Source organism: Pterocles gutturalis, unplaced genomic scaffold, assembly GCF_000699245.1.
Source record: "Pterocles gutturalis isolate BGI_N339 unplaced genomic scaffold, ASM69924v1 scaffold23619, whole genome shotgun sequence".
NCBI classification, from domain to species: domain Eukaryota; kingdom Metazoa; phylum Chordata; class Aves; order Pterocliformes; family Pteroclidae; genus Pterocles; species Pterocles gutturalis.
Window position 1 is genome coordinate 15835 of NW_010131283.1, and position 18718 is coordinate 34552.

Below are 18718 nucleotides of genomic sequence, written 5' to 3' on the forward strand. Positions count from 1 at the left end.
TTTTCAGCCCCTCTTCTCCCCGCCATCCCCTCTTCCAGCTCCCAGAAGGCAAAGCAAAGGAGCAGAAAGACCATGCTGGGAACAGACCTGGCACAGGCATTTACACCACAGAGAAAAAGAGCAGTTTTGGACAGTGGGGCTGGTTCGAGGGATTTAGCATGCAGATCTGGATTGCACGGGAAGCCCTCAGCAGAATTACAGCCTGCGCTGCAACCGCGCTGTTATTTATTCTACACAGAGTATCCTCATCACCCCAAGAGAAATACTCATCTGTATGAGCCAGCGCCCGCCAATCTTTGCAGCCCATTTTCACAAAGCCGGTAGCCTTGGCTTGTGCTCTTTGTGCCAGCATTGTTTTTCACTTCTCCAGTGCTCAGACAACTTAACGCTGGGTGCAGTTCTGCAAGGCCAGTGAGATGCTCCTTTGGAGGTGCAGCTGAGTACACACGGGCTACCAGCACCCCCAGACTGTCTGGAGCACCCATCCTCCTCCAGTCCAGCTACCAGGCAGGACAACAACGAGCTGCAACGAGCCTACTGGGGCATATGGTTCAAATGCAGAGGACAAGCAAATGCCAAGTTGGTCTGTAATCACCCTCCTCACATCCCAGATCAGCAGTTTTCCTTCTGTCCCCATCCCACTACCTCTTACTCCAAATAAACTGTCTGCAACACGACCTGGATTCCTGCTTGCTGTGATTCTCCTACTAGACTCATCTTCTCCAGTCCACTGCAAAAATCAAGCTGTTGTAACGGTGTGTTGTTCTAATCAGCTGTGAAGCAGCGATGGAACTAAACCAGAGAAATTCTGAACTACAAAAAGCAGACGAGAACCGAGCCGGGCAGCTCCAGCATGACAAACACATCAGCAGAGTTGAAACTCAAGCTCCTGATGGAGGGGATGCACCAGTAAGTGAAAGAAGACATACAGTGGCAATGGGGGACCTCCAAGAGCAATGGTAATGCCAATATTTATTGGCAAAGTCAGAACAAAATCAATAAAAAATCTGAACTTCAATACTCAAGCTTAATTTGATTACCCCAAAGCCAGGCTGAGATCAACTCCTGCACAACAGAGCCCATGGACACATGGTGAGAACTCCAGCAGCAACCGCAAGAGCCCACCTGTGACCCCCCGGAGCTGTTCAGCAGATGGAACGTGAGCAGAACTGGCACCTTTGGTAATGACACAAACCCCGACGACACAGGATCATGAAGATTGGAAAAGACCTCAAGGATCATCAAGTCCAACCCAACACCACCCAGCCCACTAACCCATGTCCCGAAGCACCACATCTACACGTTTCTTGAACCCCTCCAGGGATGGTGACTCCACCACTTCCCTGGGCAGCCTGTTCCAATGTCTCATCACTCTTGTAGGGAAGACATTTTTTCCAATATCCAGCCTAAACCTCCCCTGGTGCAACTTGAGGCTGTTTCCTCTTGTCCATCACTTGTTCCTTCAGAGCAGAGCCCAGCACCCCCCTCACTGCACCCTCCTTTCAGGCAGCTGTAGAGAGTGATGAGGTCTCCTCTCAGCCTCCTCTTCTCCAGACTGAACCCCCCCAGCTCCCTCAGCTGCTCCTCGTCAGCCCTGTGCTCCAGACCCTTCCCCAGCTCCGTTGCCCTTCTCTGGACCTGCTCCAGCCCCTCAATGTCCTTCTTGTGGTGAGGGGCCCAAAACATAAACTCATTTACACACCTCAAGAAAACCATCATCCTGCAGCTCCTCCAGGCTTAGTCCTTCAGGAGAGGCCACCAGCAGAGCGTGTACCCATCGAGGGCTGCCAAAAGCACCAGGGATGGCTGACACACAGCTCGTCCACTCAGCAGTCCTCCAGAAAATCCCAGAGCCATGGTCTTAGGAAGCAACTAACCTGTGGACTGGGTAAGACTTCATCTTGTGCAAGCATGCCCACGCCAGCCTGAGCGGTACCTGCAGCAGGACAGAGGTCACCGGTTTCTTCACAGATTTACAGCCCGCAGGAAGCTTGCAACGGCACGGCTATACTGCTATTTATATCCACCTGGCTCAAGGACACACATTCAGTGCAAGTATGTGGCATGAGCGGCCACCACAGTCAATCCGATCGCGTCTTCTGCCCCTGGGAGTTAATTACCAGTGGGTTTCCAAAATCCCACGCTGAGAATGGTTCTGTGCTCTTGCCATTTTCAGGCTATTCCGGACTGTTCCTGGGGTTTCTGCTTGTTCTGATTGTCTCTGAAGCTCTTTTTTTAGCCTTGGCTCCCTGGTTAAATATTAGCAGAACACCTTCAACATATCAGCACACAAAGAACAAGGAGACTGCCAGGTGGGTGCGGTTTATTCCAGCTTTTGTTCTTTTTTAAAGCTGTTCAGAAGTTATAAAAATACTGAAAATCAAGAGGAGAGCTGTGACAAGCCACAAAAGATCCGATCTTTATAACAAGTGGGGCTGTATGTTCACTACGAAGTCCCTAGATTTAATAAAAATGCACACCGTGGCAACTTATACCTGTTCCCAAAGCCAGAGTCAGAGCTGGGTTCAACGGCATTTACTTCCCCTCTCCAAAAAATGGGGAGGAAACAAAAAAAATGAAGAAACTACCCAGTAAGCCACAAGAAGATGATAGAATGTTTTTGCTCCCATAAACTCACAGTGAAAAATCCCCAAATGGGCTCATTTCTCCCGTATGCTGCTCCAACCACAACCACCCCACTAACTCTGCGCAGCCTTTGCAGACCTTTGCGAGGAGAGTCTGGTCCAGCATTCTGGTTCCTCCGGCACTTGCCCGCATCAGAAGCTGCATCCCAACAAGGGACCAAGCTCCCATCAACAAGGGCTGGCGTGTGTGTGCTGGTGACAGGCAGAAACTAGGCACAGAGCCCTAAATCCTCGATGCAAAGCTTTTTAGTACTGTTTAAAACACTTCATCTAGATGGGAAACTCTCCCCGTGGCTCTCCTAAAGATACACAAACTGTTACACTGGGCATAGTTTAAACTTATTTCACTCTGCTTCCAAGCCTGGCAGCAGAGGACGGTTAGGCAGTGTCCTGGTGTCAGCTGGGACAGAGTTCCCTCTCTTCCCAGCAGCTGGTGTGAGGCTGGTTGGGTTTGTGCTGAGCAGAAGCTGATCACACACTGCCGGGCAGAGCTGCTGCCAGGACAGTCAAGGACTTTCCAGCTTCTCTGCTGTGCCCGTGTCTGCAGGGGCAGGAGGAGCTGGGAGGGAGCACAGCCCCAGTGACCAGCCCAGGATTCGACCTCAGGTTCAGGACTGAGACCAAACTGGCCGATGGTCTGTTCCACCCCATGCCTGGCACGGCCAGGAGAGAGGTGATGGTTGGTCTGGAACTTCTCTCTTGCTCCGGGTCATCTCACTCTGGGTGGTCCCTCTCCCAGGGCTGTCTCGCTCCCTCACTCAGCTCTCAGCTCTCGGACACTCGGGCTGTTATCTCTGTTCCAGGATTGTGGTTCCAGGACTCTCCCTGCTCCAGAAGCATTACCCGGGAAGGGGCTGAGCCTTGGCCATTGGGTGGTAAGCAGTGTCACTGTGTGTCACTCATTTGTACACATCCTATTATCATCAGTATTATTATTTTCAATATTACTGTAGTTTAGTTATTCAGTTGTTCTTATCTCAACCCATGAGTCTCTTTTTTCCCTTCACTCCTTTAATTCTCTCCCCCATCCCCAGGAGGGGGACAGGCGAGTGAGCAGTTGTGTAAAACTACAACACAGAGACACCAGCCCTGCTTGTAACCAGCAGCTCAGGACATCCTGAGCCAGACACATTTAAACCCCCAGACATAAAAGCCCTGGAGCGCTGCTCTTCCTTGAGGTTGACCAATTCCCCCCGAAAGCGCTCAGACCTTCAGCCTACACAAGCACAGCCCTGCACCGCGTCCCATCAGCAGAAGCGTTGTTACTGGTCAGAGATCTTGCAGAAACGGAGCAGCGGCCCCAGCGCTAGTCACCCAGAGAGACGACAGCTTCAACAGCGACGCTCCCGTAGAAACATCCTGCCAAGACTCAGTAACGCCCCGAGATTCTAAAATCCTCTTTTGGGCCAGGAGGCAGGATGGAAAAGGGAAGGAAACATCCTAAACACAACCCAGCCGCTCTGGGTTATGAAATATTTTAGAATAAAACACGTGAGGAAGAGTCAAGTTGGGAGGAAGGCCTAGACACGGAGATAAGGACAAGCCGGGGGACGGGGGAAACTCCGCCTTTCCCAGGTCAGCTCCTCTTCTCAGAGGCTCATGCCAGCGCCAAGACATCACACAGTAACACCAGGTCTCAGACACGCCAGACTCACCGGTCCCGCTGAATGACAAATCTGCTGTTTGCTGAACCATGGGCACTGCCAGCACCCAAAGAGGGTTGGGGGAGCAGCACACCCTCCTGCAGCGCTGGGCTGCTCTCGTCCGAGCCCCCAGACCTCCAAAGCCAACACGTATTCCAGGACACACATCTGAGCCGAGCCAAGATTCCTGCAAAGCACCTTGGCTCTGTGCTCCAAACAGCTCAAGAGTTTTTTCTTGGGATCTTCCGATAGAGATCTCAAAGGCAACGACACACAGGTACCACGGCTGCATGTGCATTAGACTCACGGATAAAAGAGAAAATGATGAACTTCTTTGTGTAACCTTCGGGACATAAGCTCTACCTGTGTGGTCCCAAATCCAGCCACCCCGATGCAAACAAACGTCACCCAGCTTGACCTACGAGCTCCAAATCCCAGCTCATTCCTGGAGTGACAGTAATTAATATTTTTCTACCTCCTCCTCTAAGCAGTAAAGCACGGCATGTCACCTGAGTGCTACCCTGCCAGCTACTCCTCATGAGGCACCCCCACACACCACCGTGTTCCTGCCCCGAAGGAGGAAGAAAAACCAAGGAACACCAAAAATAAAGTCATAAAATACACATTACCTTTGTCGGTGGGCAGAAAATCTAGCATGTGATCATCACCTTCATTTGAAGACACCAAGCAGTTAACCGGTAAATCACACGGCAACAACGGTGGTGAGAGATGAAGAACTTCATGAACTTTCTATCCAGGGGCAGCATTTTGTGCCTCTCTGTTCCCTCCCGGAGCTATCGCTGCCGGCACAGCACCCACGCCAGGGCAGGCCAGCACGCTGCGGTCTCTGCGGTGCTACGGGTGGGCTGTCCAACGTGTGCAACAGCTGCCGACTCCTAGAGTGGATGTGAGCTCCACTTCACCATATCCCCATGGCAACTATCTAAAACTATTAACTTTTGCTTGCTTTGCAAGCAGAGGGAAACGCTCTGGAGGCAGCCAAGCCCAGGGAGAGGGAGCAGCGGTGCTGACAGCCCACAGCAGAGCCCTGTGAAGGCGGTCGAGGCAAGCGCCCGCTGTCTAACCGCGCTGAGCACCGGGGTCCCCAGCACGCTCGCTGCAGCTCCCCGGCAGCCTTGGCACAGCAGCCGGGAGGACGTGCTCCGTATTAGTTCTCCCCGACCTGGCTGGGCGGCTGGGCTCAGAGCCTCTCCGCTGGGCTGGTGCCAAGGCAGCAACTCCTCCAAATTCCATGGCTGGAGCTGCTCCCAGCTCTGCTCGCCCAGCCTTAACACTTTCACTGCTGCGCCTTTCGCAACCCAGTCCAGCGTCACCCCTCTCTCCGTTACTGAGCATCCCGAAGGGTGTAACGAACCTACCAGAAAACTCCAGAGGAACCCAGCATGGCCCAAATGGAGGAACGGCACAAGGACCTTCTGAGTTACAGACTTTGACAGCTGTACTGGACTGCAGGCAGGTTGGTGCAGGCTGCGTGTGTCCCTGCATCCTTGTTTTTAGGGTTACGGGATTTCCCTGCCTGCCAGCACCGCTGCACTGAACACGGGCGAGCAGACTCAAGGGACGCTATTACAGCGGAAGGAGTGTGTGTGTGCATCTGTGTGGGGAAGGCTTCGTGCAGCTAGATTAAATCTGGACTTCTTAGGACCTGGAAAATGAGCTGTTTTTCAACAGACCAGGGAAGAATGTCCTTGCCACAGCATCTTCCAGCAGCAGGACTGTTGGATCACGCACAGAGCCACCAGCGCTCACCTGTAAGCAGGGCTTGGGGTGCCTGTAAACGGCTCACACCTTTTGAGGCAAATTACAGCTAAAGTTCCTGATACTGCAGCATAAATCCCAGAAAAAATGCATGCATTTCTTCGAAATTTAAAGCTAAGGTTTACATAAAAAGTTATACATGCTTTCTTGTGTAAAGACCCAGATCCTGCAGAAAACCTCAAAGACCCCTGTGCCCACAGCCAGCACACAGAGGCAGAAAGCCCTGATCCTCTCTGCTCAGTCCCTTTTTCACAGCCCGCGTCCTTTACCTGGCACACACAGACTCTGCAGTACATCACCTCCTCGGGTGAAGAGCTCAGCGCTGGAAGCAGCCTCCCAGAGGTATCTTGACAAGACCTTGGCTTGGTTTCTGTTCCCGCAGGGGCTCACAGCTCTCCATCCCACAAACCACTTCAGAAAGGAAAAGAACTTCTCATGGATCCTCTTCCAAGCTGAGTTTCCCTGACTACAAAGACCTGAACTTTCCTCTGCTCTGGGATCGGGTGTGAAACCCCCATGTTCCCATGGCTAACAGAGGCAGCCACATCTCCTCCCTACAAGACCATGCCTTGGCTGATGGGGGATCTCCCTCATCCCACCCCCCTGCTGAGGGCAGGTGGCCCTGGAAACTACAATTATTAACCAGCCTCTTATCTCTTTCCTTTTTCTTCTCAGTGATTTTTACCACAGTCTTCTATTTCCCTCCTCAATCCGTTTAGCCCTGACCCTTAGCAGCAGCACCTCCGTTTGTGTGTGCGTCTCTCTCGCTCTCTTTCTACCCAGACATGATTTAAAGTAACTAAGCAACAATCCTCATTCTTTAGGTCGATCCTCAGCATCGATTTTCTGTACTGCTTATAATGGAGAGGGACTCTCCAAAGCAGCTCTCCAAATCTGCTCCACTAATGTCAGGGACCCAAGAGCAGGATTGTTTCTGTCCCATTTACGAGCCGTGAAATCTTGACGTGCCCACAGACTCCTCCAGGAGCAGGAAGTTTAGAAAAAGCAAAACGCATGCAAAAAGTTTTTTTCCAAAAATACTGTACTAGGTTTGGCTGGGCTAGAGTTAAATTTCTGTAAAAACAGCTCCTATGGTGCTGTGCTGTGGATCTGTGACCAAACCAGGGCTGGTAACCCCCCATGTTTCAGCCGCTGCTGCGCTGGGCTGGCGCAGTGTCCAGGTCTTTGTTTCTCACGCCGCCCCGGCAGCGCGTAGGCTGCGGGTGCACAAGAACCCGGGAGGGGGCACAGCCGCGACCGCTGACCCCAACTGCCCAAAGGCCTGTCCCATCCCGTGTGACGCCGTGCTCAGCAAGAGGGGCTGGGGAAAGGAGGAGGAAGGGGGAACGTTCAGAGCGATGGCGTTTGTCTTCCCAAGCCCGACGGAGCCCCGCTGTCCTGGGGACGGCTGAACGCCTCCCTGCGACGGGAAGCTTGGCTTTGCCCTGCACGTGCAGCTTCTGCTTGACCTGTTAAACTGTCTGTGTCTCAACCCAGCAGTTTTCACACTTTTACCCTTCTGATTCTCTGTCCCATCCTGCTGGGGGGCTGAGCGGGCAGCTGGGGGGGCTCAGCTGCCCACGGGGGCTAAGCCACAACAGCTGACCTCCACGTTTTACTCATTCGATCTCTGCTTTCCTCCCAATTTACATTTCTGCCTAACACGGCTATGCTGCACAGACCCGTACACCACTTACGTGCATCACAATCTAAACCTTGGAGCTCTCAGCTTGAGAATATCAGCCAACCTCCTGCACAGGATCTCCTGCAATGTCAGTTTGAGTCACTACGTGACTCAAAGGGAAAAGCACGCAGGCCTGGCAGATGTGGATAATTCCTTCCCTACTCAACACACCTTCAGGGTCTTCCGTTGAAAAATCCACACCGTTAAGCGATGTGCACGCAGTGTATTCTGGCCTTGCTTTCGGGTGCTGCAATATCTAAAGATGGGGAAACACCATTCTCCTCCGTTTTGCCCTAATTCTGAAACTCTGACCCCACCGTGCAACAGGAAAGTCCAAAACCTTGTCAGTAAGCTTGGGTTCGATTCCCCATGGAAGCTTAATTTGTCTGTTTTATGTATATTTGCTGTGATAGATTAATACTTCTCAAACATTATTTCTGTATGCTGACTGCTTGACTCACTAAGAACGGGTGTGCAAACAGCTCTTCTGGAAACAGTCAAAAAAAAGCTCATTTCTGAAACTCTGAAGTGAACCCACAAGCCATGAGCACCTCCTGTGCAAGGGAACTGCAGAAACTCTCGTTAACACAGGCTGCCCTTCGAGCAGAGCTCCAAGCTGCCATCCAGCACTCGGTTTTACAGGATGTCCAGCTCACCTTGTACCCTAACAGCCCAGGGAATGTGTTTGAGGGTAAAGAGCATGTGTCAGAGGCATGAAAAGACACACAAGATGCTCTACGCTACGTGTGAAGAGCGGAGGGGGGATTCCTCCCCGAGAGACAACGCCGGGAGCGCCCCGCTGCCATGGGTGGGGAGCCGGAGGAAGCTGCACACCCACAGAAACCCCGCTCCCTTTGGGACAGTCACGGGGACCTGCCTTCCCTGACTGCTGCCAAGCTGGTGTGGCGAAGCTGAGGACACACAGCACGAGCTCTGCTGCATTTCACCCTGCTCTGTAGGCGCAGCAGAGCTGACCTTCAACCCCAGCCTGCAGGCTGATATGGAGCAGAGGGGATCAGGACCGACCGCGTGCGTAGGCAGCCCTGGAGCTAGGTTTCCCCGGCAGCACAGCTTTATCTGAACCCCCCAGCTTCAAGCTGTGCTGCATTGAGAGAGGAGCTGCAGGAGATGCCCGGGAGCCTGGAGCCATCTGTCCGCCGGCCGCAGCGGAGCTCTCCCAGCAGGCCACCGCACAGACAGCGCAACCTGACAGTGATGTAATTACCAACCTGGTGTGCAGAGAGCTGTTCCTCCTCGCCGTTTGACCTCCCTTTCCTCCCTTCACACACGAACCTTCCCTCCTGAAAGCTCCCGTCGGTGTGGCTGGGGCCCCAGCTAAGCAAACACTGGTGGGAGTGGGAGGCCCCGGAGCCAGAGAGGGGATGTGCCTGGGAGAAGCCCCGCACCCTCCACCTCTGCTGGCAACCAGCAGAAGGGACAGATTAGAGTTGAATTAAGTTACCAGCATTAAATAAACATGCCTGGCCTCTTTGAAGTTCTGCTTCCCTTGAACATGAGCTCATTTCAGGAGGTCTCTTTTCGCTCAGGAAGCCATCAGTCTTGATGGAGTTAACTCTTCGCAGGCTTCTCAGCTCCCTCAAGCATCTCACCCTGCCGGCACCCATCGGCTCACAGCAAGACAGTCAGTCTGGTATGTGAGCAGAGCCCACGATAACCAGGGTTAGCACCAACCTCCAGCAGGTCTCCATGGGTCTCCCTGATTTAAGGGGAATTTCCAGCAGGAAAGGGAACATCCCTGACTCCACCACATGGTCCTGCAGGCTCCAGGCTGGCAGACAAGGAAGCTTTATTGGAGCTGAAGGAAAGGGGGATCCCTCTGCGGCGAAGCATCCTCCAGCCCTGCCAAGAGCAGCACTCTCGGGTCCTGGGGAGACTGTGCCCAAGCCTCCTCCAAAGCAGGGCTGGGGAGTAAAGGAACAAGGGAGGAATTTAATTACAGAAAAGGAAAGTTCCCAGGGCTTGCTTCTTCTGGTTTAATCCCACAAAGTGGAAATCGGAAAGTCTGGGGCAGGAAAGGGAGGCAGTAGCCACAGAGAGGAAAGTAAAATACCACAAAGACAAGGCTGATCTCAACTCCACGGCATTTTTGTGTGGCTCATGCAACCTCTGCCAATCCTTGCTCTTGCCCCAGTACTTGAAAAGCATGGCAAAGAGAGCAGAAATCTGCCTGAGAGCAAGGGCTGCCTCTGCCTGGGAGCAGGGAGATGTGACTTTTGTCACTATTTTTGTACATGAGCAGGAACTGCAGAGCCGCTGCCGATGGAGCCGATGGGAGAGGAAGAGCCTGTCACTGCTGCCTGCCAAGGGGGGAAGCAAATGCTTCTCGAGATGCCTCCAAGTGGCCACAATGTCACCTCCATGATGGGGCATTATTTCTGGATGCTCTGCTTGCTCACAGCTTCAGCCCCTGGCACAGGGAGGCTGGAGAGGAACAGAGCTGCCTGCGCTGGGTCAGACGGAGGTTCCCACTTCTCCTGGGAAGGAGGATTCCACCTTGCTCCTGAAACCTTCCACCCCCAGTCTGCTGCGAGGATAGCTCCCACCCAACACAAACGTGTCTTTAGCCACTTGTGCAGTACCTGCGAAGCACCTCGGAGACGCTGGGCAAGAGCCCCCGACTCCAGGACACTGCTGAAGAGGTCAGCCACCAGCCGGCAGGTCCCCAGCAGCTCTTGCAGGGCGGCAGCGGGCAGGACGCAAACAAACAGCAGGAAGCAAGGGAGAGGCTGGGAACATCAAGGTCAAATGCAGAAATCCAAGATAAACAGTGAGAGTGCCTTTCAGTTCCAAACCATAACAGAAATCATCTTCACCCGAGCGGAGCCCGCAGCTTGGCTTGCAGACAGGCCATGTGAGACAACCGCAGGCGATCTACGCCGACACCAGCCTTGCAGCACGGGGGACAGAACTGGCTCACGTCAAGTGACAGCAGGAAAGCACCAGCCTGATGGGTTAGCACAAGCTGACCTGAGATTTTCAAGAGGAACAGTCTCATCAGAGAAATGCCTCTTCTAAGTAATCCCTCAGCTCCAGCAGAGAGGTTGCTGTCCTACTTCCCATTTCACAGGGACACAGCAGCTCCCGCGGTCCTAAACACAACTGCAATGCTAGCAAGCTAGAGACACAGCTGAAACTCTCACCAGCCAACACTCGGACCTCTGCAAGGCAGCAAGTTGCCCAATACCATTCCTAATCAACAATCATGGTTCTAGGAAGAAGGCAAGCACAATCCGATTCAGACCTGCTGCTCTTTCTGCATTCACAGGAGAGATCACAGCACACGGCAGAGCAAGAGAACACCGTCAGAAGTACAAACAGGCACAGTCCTGCAACTTAACGGTTCTCGTTATTCCCTTGTTATATCCACAAACAACCCAGTCCCCCTGTGAAAATGTCCCTAGGAATGTGTGTTTCAGAGACGCAGGAAAGACTCCAAGGAAATTCCTGAAGAGGAGCAGACCTCAGCAATGTCGCACAGCACCACCATCCCTCCAGAGAGCCATCGTCCTGCCCGTCTTTACGGACGGCTGTTCCTTAGCGCCTCGACGCCAGGCTGTTACACTGCTAATAGGTCTCATCATCTGTACCTTTACCACACATGAAGCAGCGTAAGAAAGCCAGATAGGGCACCCGATGCCCTTGCTGCTAGCCTCTGCCTGTTTTGCTGCTCTTCAAGAGCTGAGCGGAGTAGGAAGACAGCTAAGCAACAACGTGGGCCTTACCTTTTGTTCCAGGGGGCTGCAGATTATCTCCAGTCAGCGAACACCAGCCTACGGGAAAGATGTCCCGGGAATCATATCGGCACCAGTAATCGAAGGCACCTCTCCAGCCATCAAATGTTATGAGGACCTCAGAACCTCTCACCTCCCCAATGGTGGCCGGGCAGATGAAGTGAGGGTTCTTCCTGTCCACTGCCTCCAGCTTCATACCTGTCTTGAAGAAGTTTTGGGATGGAGATGGTGGTTCCTACAAGGAGAATTTGAAAATGTGCTCAAAGAGGATATGCCTGTGCCTCCCCAGACCAGGGCTGTCCCCTCTATCAGCAAACTCACCTCCACGAGCAGATGAAGAAGGGAGCTAGCGGACTGGATTTGAACCCCAATTAGGTGTGCACAGGCTGGCCTAGCTACGCAACCACGTGCCCTTTGAGTCAAGAGGCAAGGAAATCCCCTACTGACTGCTCTGCCATCACCCGCCTGCTGGATCAAATCCAGACAGTGCTGCGTGACCACTGCACCCTGCGACAAGAGTGTCATGCAACACAGGCAGAAAATAAAGCTCCTAAGAAAAGAGCCTCTGCAGGATACTCTCACCTTGTTATCTCAGAGCAGGAAAACCTGAGATATGACAGTCTCTCTCCATCATTCTTCCCCCACCTTCAGCTTTGCTAGACATGTGAGAGATCCGCCATCCATCCTTATCTGGGGCTTGCTCTTCCTAGTCTGTTATACCTGAGATACACTAAAGCCATGCCAACCATCCCATACCACAGCACACGCCTCTAGACTGGCTTCTGTTTCTCTCCGACTTCACTAAGGGTGTGAGAATACAAACTACAAAATCACACTTGCAGTGTTGCCTCACAGCAATATTTGCACTCCTTACAAGCTCCGATATATTAAAAAGTTCCAGACAGAGGTGCTGACTTCCCCATATTGCGTTCCTGACTTTGAGTAGCACCTGCAGCCCGGGTGAAAAACAAGCGCATCTCTCAAGCCCAAGTGCTGAAGCCCAAGCTGCTTTCTTGGTAGACCTCTGTCTGCATCCCAGCACTGCTGCAGCACAGCCACAGAGGGCACGGGACTGTCCTACAGAAGCAGTAGCGTGGCAAAGCTGGGCAACGTTCGTCTCCTCTGGGATCAGCAGACCCGACACGAGCTGCCAGCTGTGATTTTTGTGCTCTGCAGTAAAGGGGACATGCCAGAAGGGTGTCTTTGCAAACAGTACAGTAAAATACCTTGTGAAAAATCCGGACAGGAGCCATCTCTGCTCCATTCAGAGTCTTCAGAAGGAACATGGGCCAAGAGGAGGCATTCAGCCGAAAGCCTGCGGAGAGGAAGCAGAGATGGAGAGTTTAAGGCTGTGAGGGCCACTGGATTTGGCAGCACCCACCTGCTCTGATGGGAACTTTGCAGCAGGCACACATTGTGATCCCACACCACCCTCCTCCTCATGCTGGAGAATCAGGTTTGACCTTTTCCAGATACTCTGAATGCAAAACATTACGTTGTTGAAAAGAAACATCCGGAAATTGACGTTTGACTGCAATATTCGCTTATCATAACAGGAGTCTGTACATTGACCATGCAGGCAGAGCACTTTGTGCAGTGCTAGTGCTTGCAGCTTCAGTGATCCTACACGGGGGAGACATGAACCAGCAAGTGGATGCTCAGGTTATGAAATTTCTTCTTCAACTGGGAATCTCAGCTGCTGGGTGGCCTCCTCCACCTCTTGCAGTGAGCTGGAGGCAAGCTAACCTGAAGAAATAGAGGCTGTGACTTGGCTGGGAAAAAGATTTAACCATTACAGGAAAGGATGGCAGCTTTTGGCTTGACACCTTCTGTGAAAAAAAAGTAGAGAAATAACAGGAAGGGGCTTATGGGAAGAAAAAAGGAAATTCACGTGCTGTGAGCCTATGGCACTGAGTACGACTGCACAACCAACAGAACTCTCCAGATATCACAAAACACCATCTTTGCTAAGTGCGCATCTTCCTGTACAGACAATTTCTGCTGCTCAGCCGAACACGGCATCGCACTTTCTGTATCTGTGGTGTTTGAAGGTAACCCTGTGTCATGGTTTAACCCCAGCAGGCAGACAGTCCCCCACAGCCGCTCACTCCCTCCCTCCTGGTGGGAAGGGGGAGAGAATTGAAGAGTAAAAGTGAGAGAACTTGTGGGTTGAGATAAAAACGGTTTAACAGGTAAAGCAAAAGCTGTGCATACAAACAAAGCAACACAAGGAATTCATCACCACTCCCCATCGGCAGGCAGGCGTTCAGCCACCTCCAGCAAAGCAGGGTGTAACGGTTACGTGGGAAGACAAACACCATCCCTCCAAAAGTCCCCCTCTTTCTTCTCCCTCCCCCAGCTTTACATGCTGAGCATGATGCCATATGGTACCGAATATCCCTTTGGTCAGGTGGGGTCAGCTGTCCAGCTGAGTCCCGGCCCAGCTTCCTGTGCACCCCTAGGTGCTGGAGGGGTGAGGAGCAGAAACGGCCCCGACTGTGTGTGAGCACTGCTCAGCAGTAACTAGAACATCCCTGTGTTATCAACACTGTTTTCAGCACAAACCCAAAACACAGCCCCATACTAGCTACTGTGAAGAAACTTAACTCTATCCCAGCCAAAACCAGCACACTCTGGGACTGGACCAAGACAGAGGGCATCCCGTGATGATTAACATGGCAAATTTTTGCCAGGGTTGAAATGTCAGAACACGGCCACCCTGCCAGCCCTGTAACTCCGGCAGAGCAGCCTGGAAACCAAACAAGCTGGCCACAAACTCCGGGGCTGGGAGAGCTAAGCTCCCAGAATGGCAAAGATAACCTTTTACGTGAATTATCTATGTAAAGAAAGGGAGCAGCAGTAGATGTGTATACATGGAAAATACAACAAGGAACACAGAAAATCCTTGCTGGCTTGTATGGGCTCTCGCACTCTGCAGACAGAAAGGACAACTGGAGAATAGCTCTTTGTTCCCTGTCTTTATACTGGGTGCAAGAGAACCACTCTTGTCCAGCCCAGCCCGAGCAGGCGATACAGATCAGAGCTGGGCACACAGACTTCCATATTATGAACCCTCTCCTCTGGCACAGTCAGAAATGAGTTTTGCTCTGCAACTCTATTACATTTATTGCCATCTGCTGGCAAAATCCAGCAAGGCACAGGAGGAACCCATTGCTGCCAGCTCCGACAGGTACCCGCGCCTCCTGGGCTGGTGGCACCGGAGCTGGGAGCTGCACCCTGGGACCAAGGTTTCAAAGAGATGTCTGCAAAGGGACAGCAGCATGCATGAAAGTAACATAAAAACCGGCATCTTTAATGCTAATAGCTGCAGCAGGTTTTGTCTGTAGCAATTATGAAGGGAAAGGGTATAATTAGACTTGCATACACACAGCTTCGTGTGGTGTGATGTGCCAAAACAGGCCCCTGCTCATCTTTCTTCCTTCTTCAGAAAGGTCAGTCTCAAGTGACCCACTGCAATTTGGACTGTATTTCCATCAAAGCTCACAAATGGTACTCCAGGAAAAAAACAGGAATAAAAATATTCCTAACTCAAGGTATCCTATTGAAGGTTTCTTGCATCGCTACAGATTGGCTTGATATTATTTGGGGATGTGCTAATTAAGAGAGAGATTTATGAAGACACTTCAAAAATCATCGGTAGCAGAATGCAAAAGCAGGTTAATCCTGCCGCTTAATCAGGAACCGGCAAATCAGCTCATCAGGGGCTGATCTTTTGGCCAGTGTCAAAGAAAAAAAATGTGTGTTTAACTGAAGAGAAGACTGGAAGAAGTGTTGGACTGTCCAGGTTATTTATAAAGCTGCAGCCAAGCAAAATTAAATAAATAAACAGATGAAATATTGCAAGCATCCCTTTATATGAGACAGGACTTATATCACCGGGAATCTCTTCAGACATTATGTTTCCCCATCAGATGGTCTCCAGCTAACCTGTTATTGCCCCAAAGACACTTGGGCACAAATACACCTAGACAGCACGAATGAAAATTTAAATGCTTTTGAAATCACAGTGTCAGGACTAGCAACGATGCAGCAGATGCCTCAGCCCTAATTGCTCTCTTGGTTATTCTCTCCATCAAGATTTACAGATCCCCAGCAAAGCACCTCCACCCAGACACCAGCCCTGCGCTCAGCTCGAAGGGGGAGCACAGGGGAAAGCGTTGACAGATAGCAGCTGCTTCATGTCAAGCACACCTTTGAGATGACAGCGCTCGCAAGCAGGATCAGAAGCCTAAAGCGAAGGGCCAGAGATCGAGGCATTGCTAAAGCTATGGGCCAGCGCTGCCTGTGTGACGGTCTGGTGTCTCCCAGAAAAAAAAGAACCTGGATTCATCCTGTCCCTACACAGGAAATCACCCAGGAAAGGCCATCGCAGCTGCTCTGCCTTCAACGCTACCGCCTGCACCCCTGGGTCACCAGGACTTCGGGGCACCCCTCGATTGCTTATGTGTTCTCTGGGAAACAGAGGGGCTCTGTCCTTCTTTCACACAAATGGGCGGAAAATGTGTTTTTCCTTGGAGATATACAGGCAGAATTTCAGAAGGCGGAAGAGCACGGTTAGCGGGTGTTAATCCTGAGCTTGAGCTGCAAGGAATGTGAGCAGCTCACCTAGGTGCAAAAAGCTCTTTCATCTGCACTCTAAAGCATCTCCCTCTCCATGCCACGATGTCCACGTGGAAATACAGAGCTGGTGTGGGACACATCTGTTTAACAGCCCAAGGTAACAGGGCTGGTCTACACCACAGTGATAAGCAGGGGCAGTTCATGGGTCTCTGACTCAAGCACAGAAATAAAAAAAACCCCAAAACCTAGGGTTTTCCCCACAGATAATATAAGTGCTTGCTGGACAAGTGAACTTCAGCTCACCCAGTGGAGGCTGCAGCATCCCTCCGTTCTTCTCACAGTTTCCTATGGGCTGGATTTCAGCAGAGTCCACCAGGCGCCAGAAGTCATTCTTGTTATCGCTGCCATCGAGGCGCAGGCGGAGGCGTGCGCCTGTCAGCCCCACCACCGTGGCAATGCAGGTGGAGGTGGTGTTCCTGGGGTCCTGGGCTTCTAGTTTCATGCTGATCTTGAATTCATTTGCAGGTGGAGTGTATGACTGCAAAGAAAGGAACAGGGACCCAGTTAGAGACAGCATTTCCCATATATGCACCATCGCAGTCAGAAAGCACCAAAACTGATTCTACTGAAGAACCCACAGCATCCTCCGAGCACAGCATGGGAGCAGACACCACGGAGCCGCAAAGAAAGTTTGGCAAGCGCCAGCAGATCTGTGACCCAGACCACCATCTTCCAGTACCGCATCACCTAGACAACTAGCCCTACTCTCCTCTTTTAGCCCTCATCTCAGAAGAATCACCCCCCGACCCAAGACCCCAACAGATGCTCCTCTGTGCTGCTGCCCCTCTGTCTGGATGCAGGGGTGCCATGCCAATTCACCCCTGTATCCCCCGTACTCAACGTTATCACCTCGGTGCTCGGGTACCCAGTGCCCGGGGGATCCTATTCAATTCACAAAGACCTGGTGAATGCTGAAGAAAATCTCCTTGCTGCGCAGGAGCCATCAAAACCTGGATCACAGCCTACTGCGAACATTTTCTCCAAGACATTGTGCTCAGCAGTGAGAAAAAAGATTCTCGTGTTCCTATTCATGAAACAACCTGAGAGTTGCCTTCTGCATTACTCTAATATTTGCAATGCCTGAACATATCTTTTTTATCTGTGCTTCAGCAAACTTAGATTTCTGTTAAGTCTCTGATATCCTTAAGCATCTTCCTTGCCAAAAAAAGGGGCTTATTCCAGGCACAGGACTCCCGAGTCACCCACAGACCATCGCCTTTGGCCTTTCTGGGTTTCATTCACCCTCTTACCTGCTTGAAGCAATGGGCAGGAGCTGGGATGGCACATGTCTCTTTCAGGTATTTCTCCCAGGTAAAGTGACCTGAGAAGAGGGGGAAAAAAAAAAAAAGGATTCAAATAGGAACTGATGAGCAAAAATCTCAGCAAAAGAGATGGCTGGACTCCTAACGCCAGCAGTTCTCCACTTCTCACACAGGAGGTGCTCACAGGCAACACGTTTTCATCAAGATCCTTTGATGTTTGTGACCAGGGAAGATTTACAACTGCAGCTGACAGGCAGAACAAAGCACGGTGCTGCCTACAGCATCTCACTGCCTCTACGCTGCCGAGGAGGGTCTGCAGAAAGTGAGGGTAACAACCTACAACTTCATACAAAATACCCCAATGGGAATCCGTGGAGTCTTCCAGACAACAGCTCCTTTAAAATCATTTGTTAAACACATTGTTCAGTCTGGGGACTAAGAACAGTCACCGTAGGCTAAAAGCAGCCCAAATCTACAGAAAACTCTGCATTGTGCTGACCTTGCAGTTCCCCCGGTCCAGCACGCACACAGCCGCTCAGAGCAGGCATCAGCTCGTCCCCAGCAATTAGTGGATGGGTCAGCAATTCATTTTTTGAAGTGGACACAGATCCCATAGCTTGGGGAGGATGGGAGCAGGGATCCTCCAAACAGGTATTTACTGAACAGAGTGGCTCATATCCAACACCAAAGCCCCTTCCACGGAGCGCTGCTGCTGGGGGAAGCACGGTTTTATCCTCGCCTGCACCTTTTCCATGTACAGCAGGGAGGGCAAAAGCAATATGCCATCCAGGGAAACCTGTTATTAAATGAGGAATTAAAAGCTCCCATGATCCCAGCAAATCATGACTTTTGCTATTTAAACTGAGCAGCTGGGAAAGGATCCTTCCAGCATGACATTAGCTTGTATTCATCTGCATGGCTCCCGGGAGACGGCTGTTTGCAAGTCATTTCAAGAGCATTGGTGGCAACGCAATTAAAAGAGTCAGCTACCACTTCCCCTATTCACGTCAAGTTTTTAATCAGTCTGTTTTCAAAACAAAAGCTGTATTAAGAGCTGTTTTAGCTACTGCAGTGCACACAACACCTCTAAAGATTCAGGCCGTAAGGTCAGCACACGGCTCCAGTTCTGACTCGTGCACAGAGAAGCCTTAAGGGCTGGATAATCTACAAGCTTTGGATAAATGAAAGAAACGCTGCTTTCTCGCCACTTCCCACGCAGATGACTAGCACACTGTTAAATATAGTGGAAATTAACAGAAAAAAGAAACAGTTCTGTTGCCACACTGGCTGAATGCATTTCTGTTTAGACTCT

The 18718-nt window shown here is 51.5% G+C and overlaps 1 protein-coding gene across 1 annotated transcript in view; it reads right to left on the reverse strand.

The window, feature by feature from the left end:
- SCMH1 (sex comb on midleg homolog 1 (Drosophila)) overlaps positions 1-17457 on the reverse strand; it is a gene marked incomplete at its 3' end in the record, with an annotated part of 29483 nt that extends 12026 nt beyond the window's left edge. Inside the window, exons 1-4 of the mRNA XM_010080569.1 lie at positions 17395-17457; positions 16388-16622; positions 12730-12818; positions 11495-11738 (exon numbers count right to left, since the gene is read on the reverse strand). Coding sequence (XP_010078871.1) covers positions 11495-11738; positions 12730-12818; positions 16388-16586 — 532 coding nt within the window. The remainder of the gene's footprint in view (positions 1-11494; positions 11739-12729; positions 12819-16387; positions 16623-17394) is intronic.
- Between the last annotated feature and the right edge of the window lie 1261 nt (positions 17458-18718).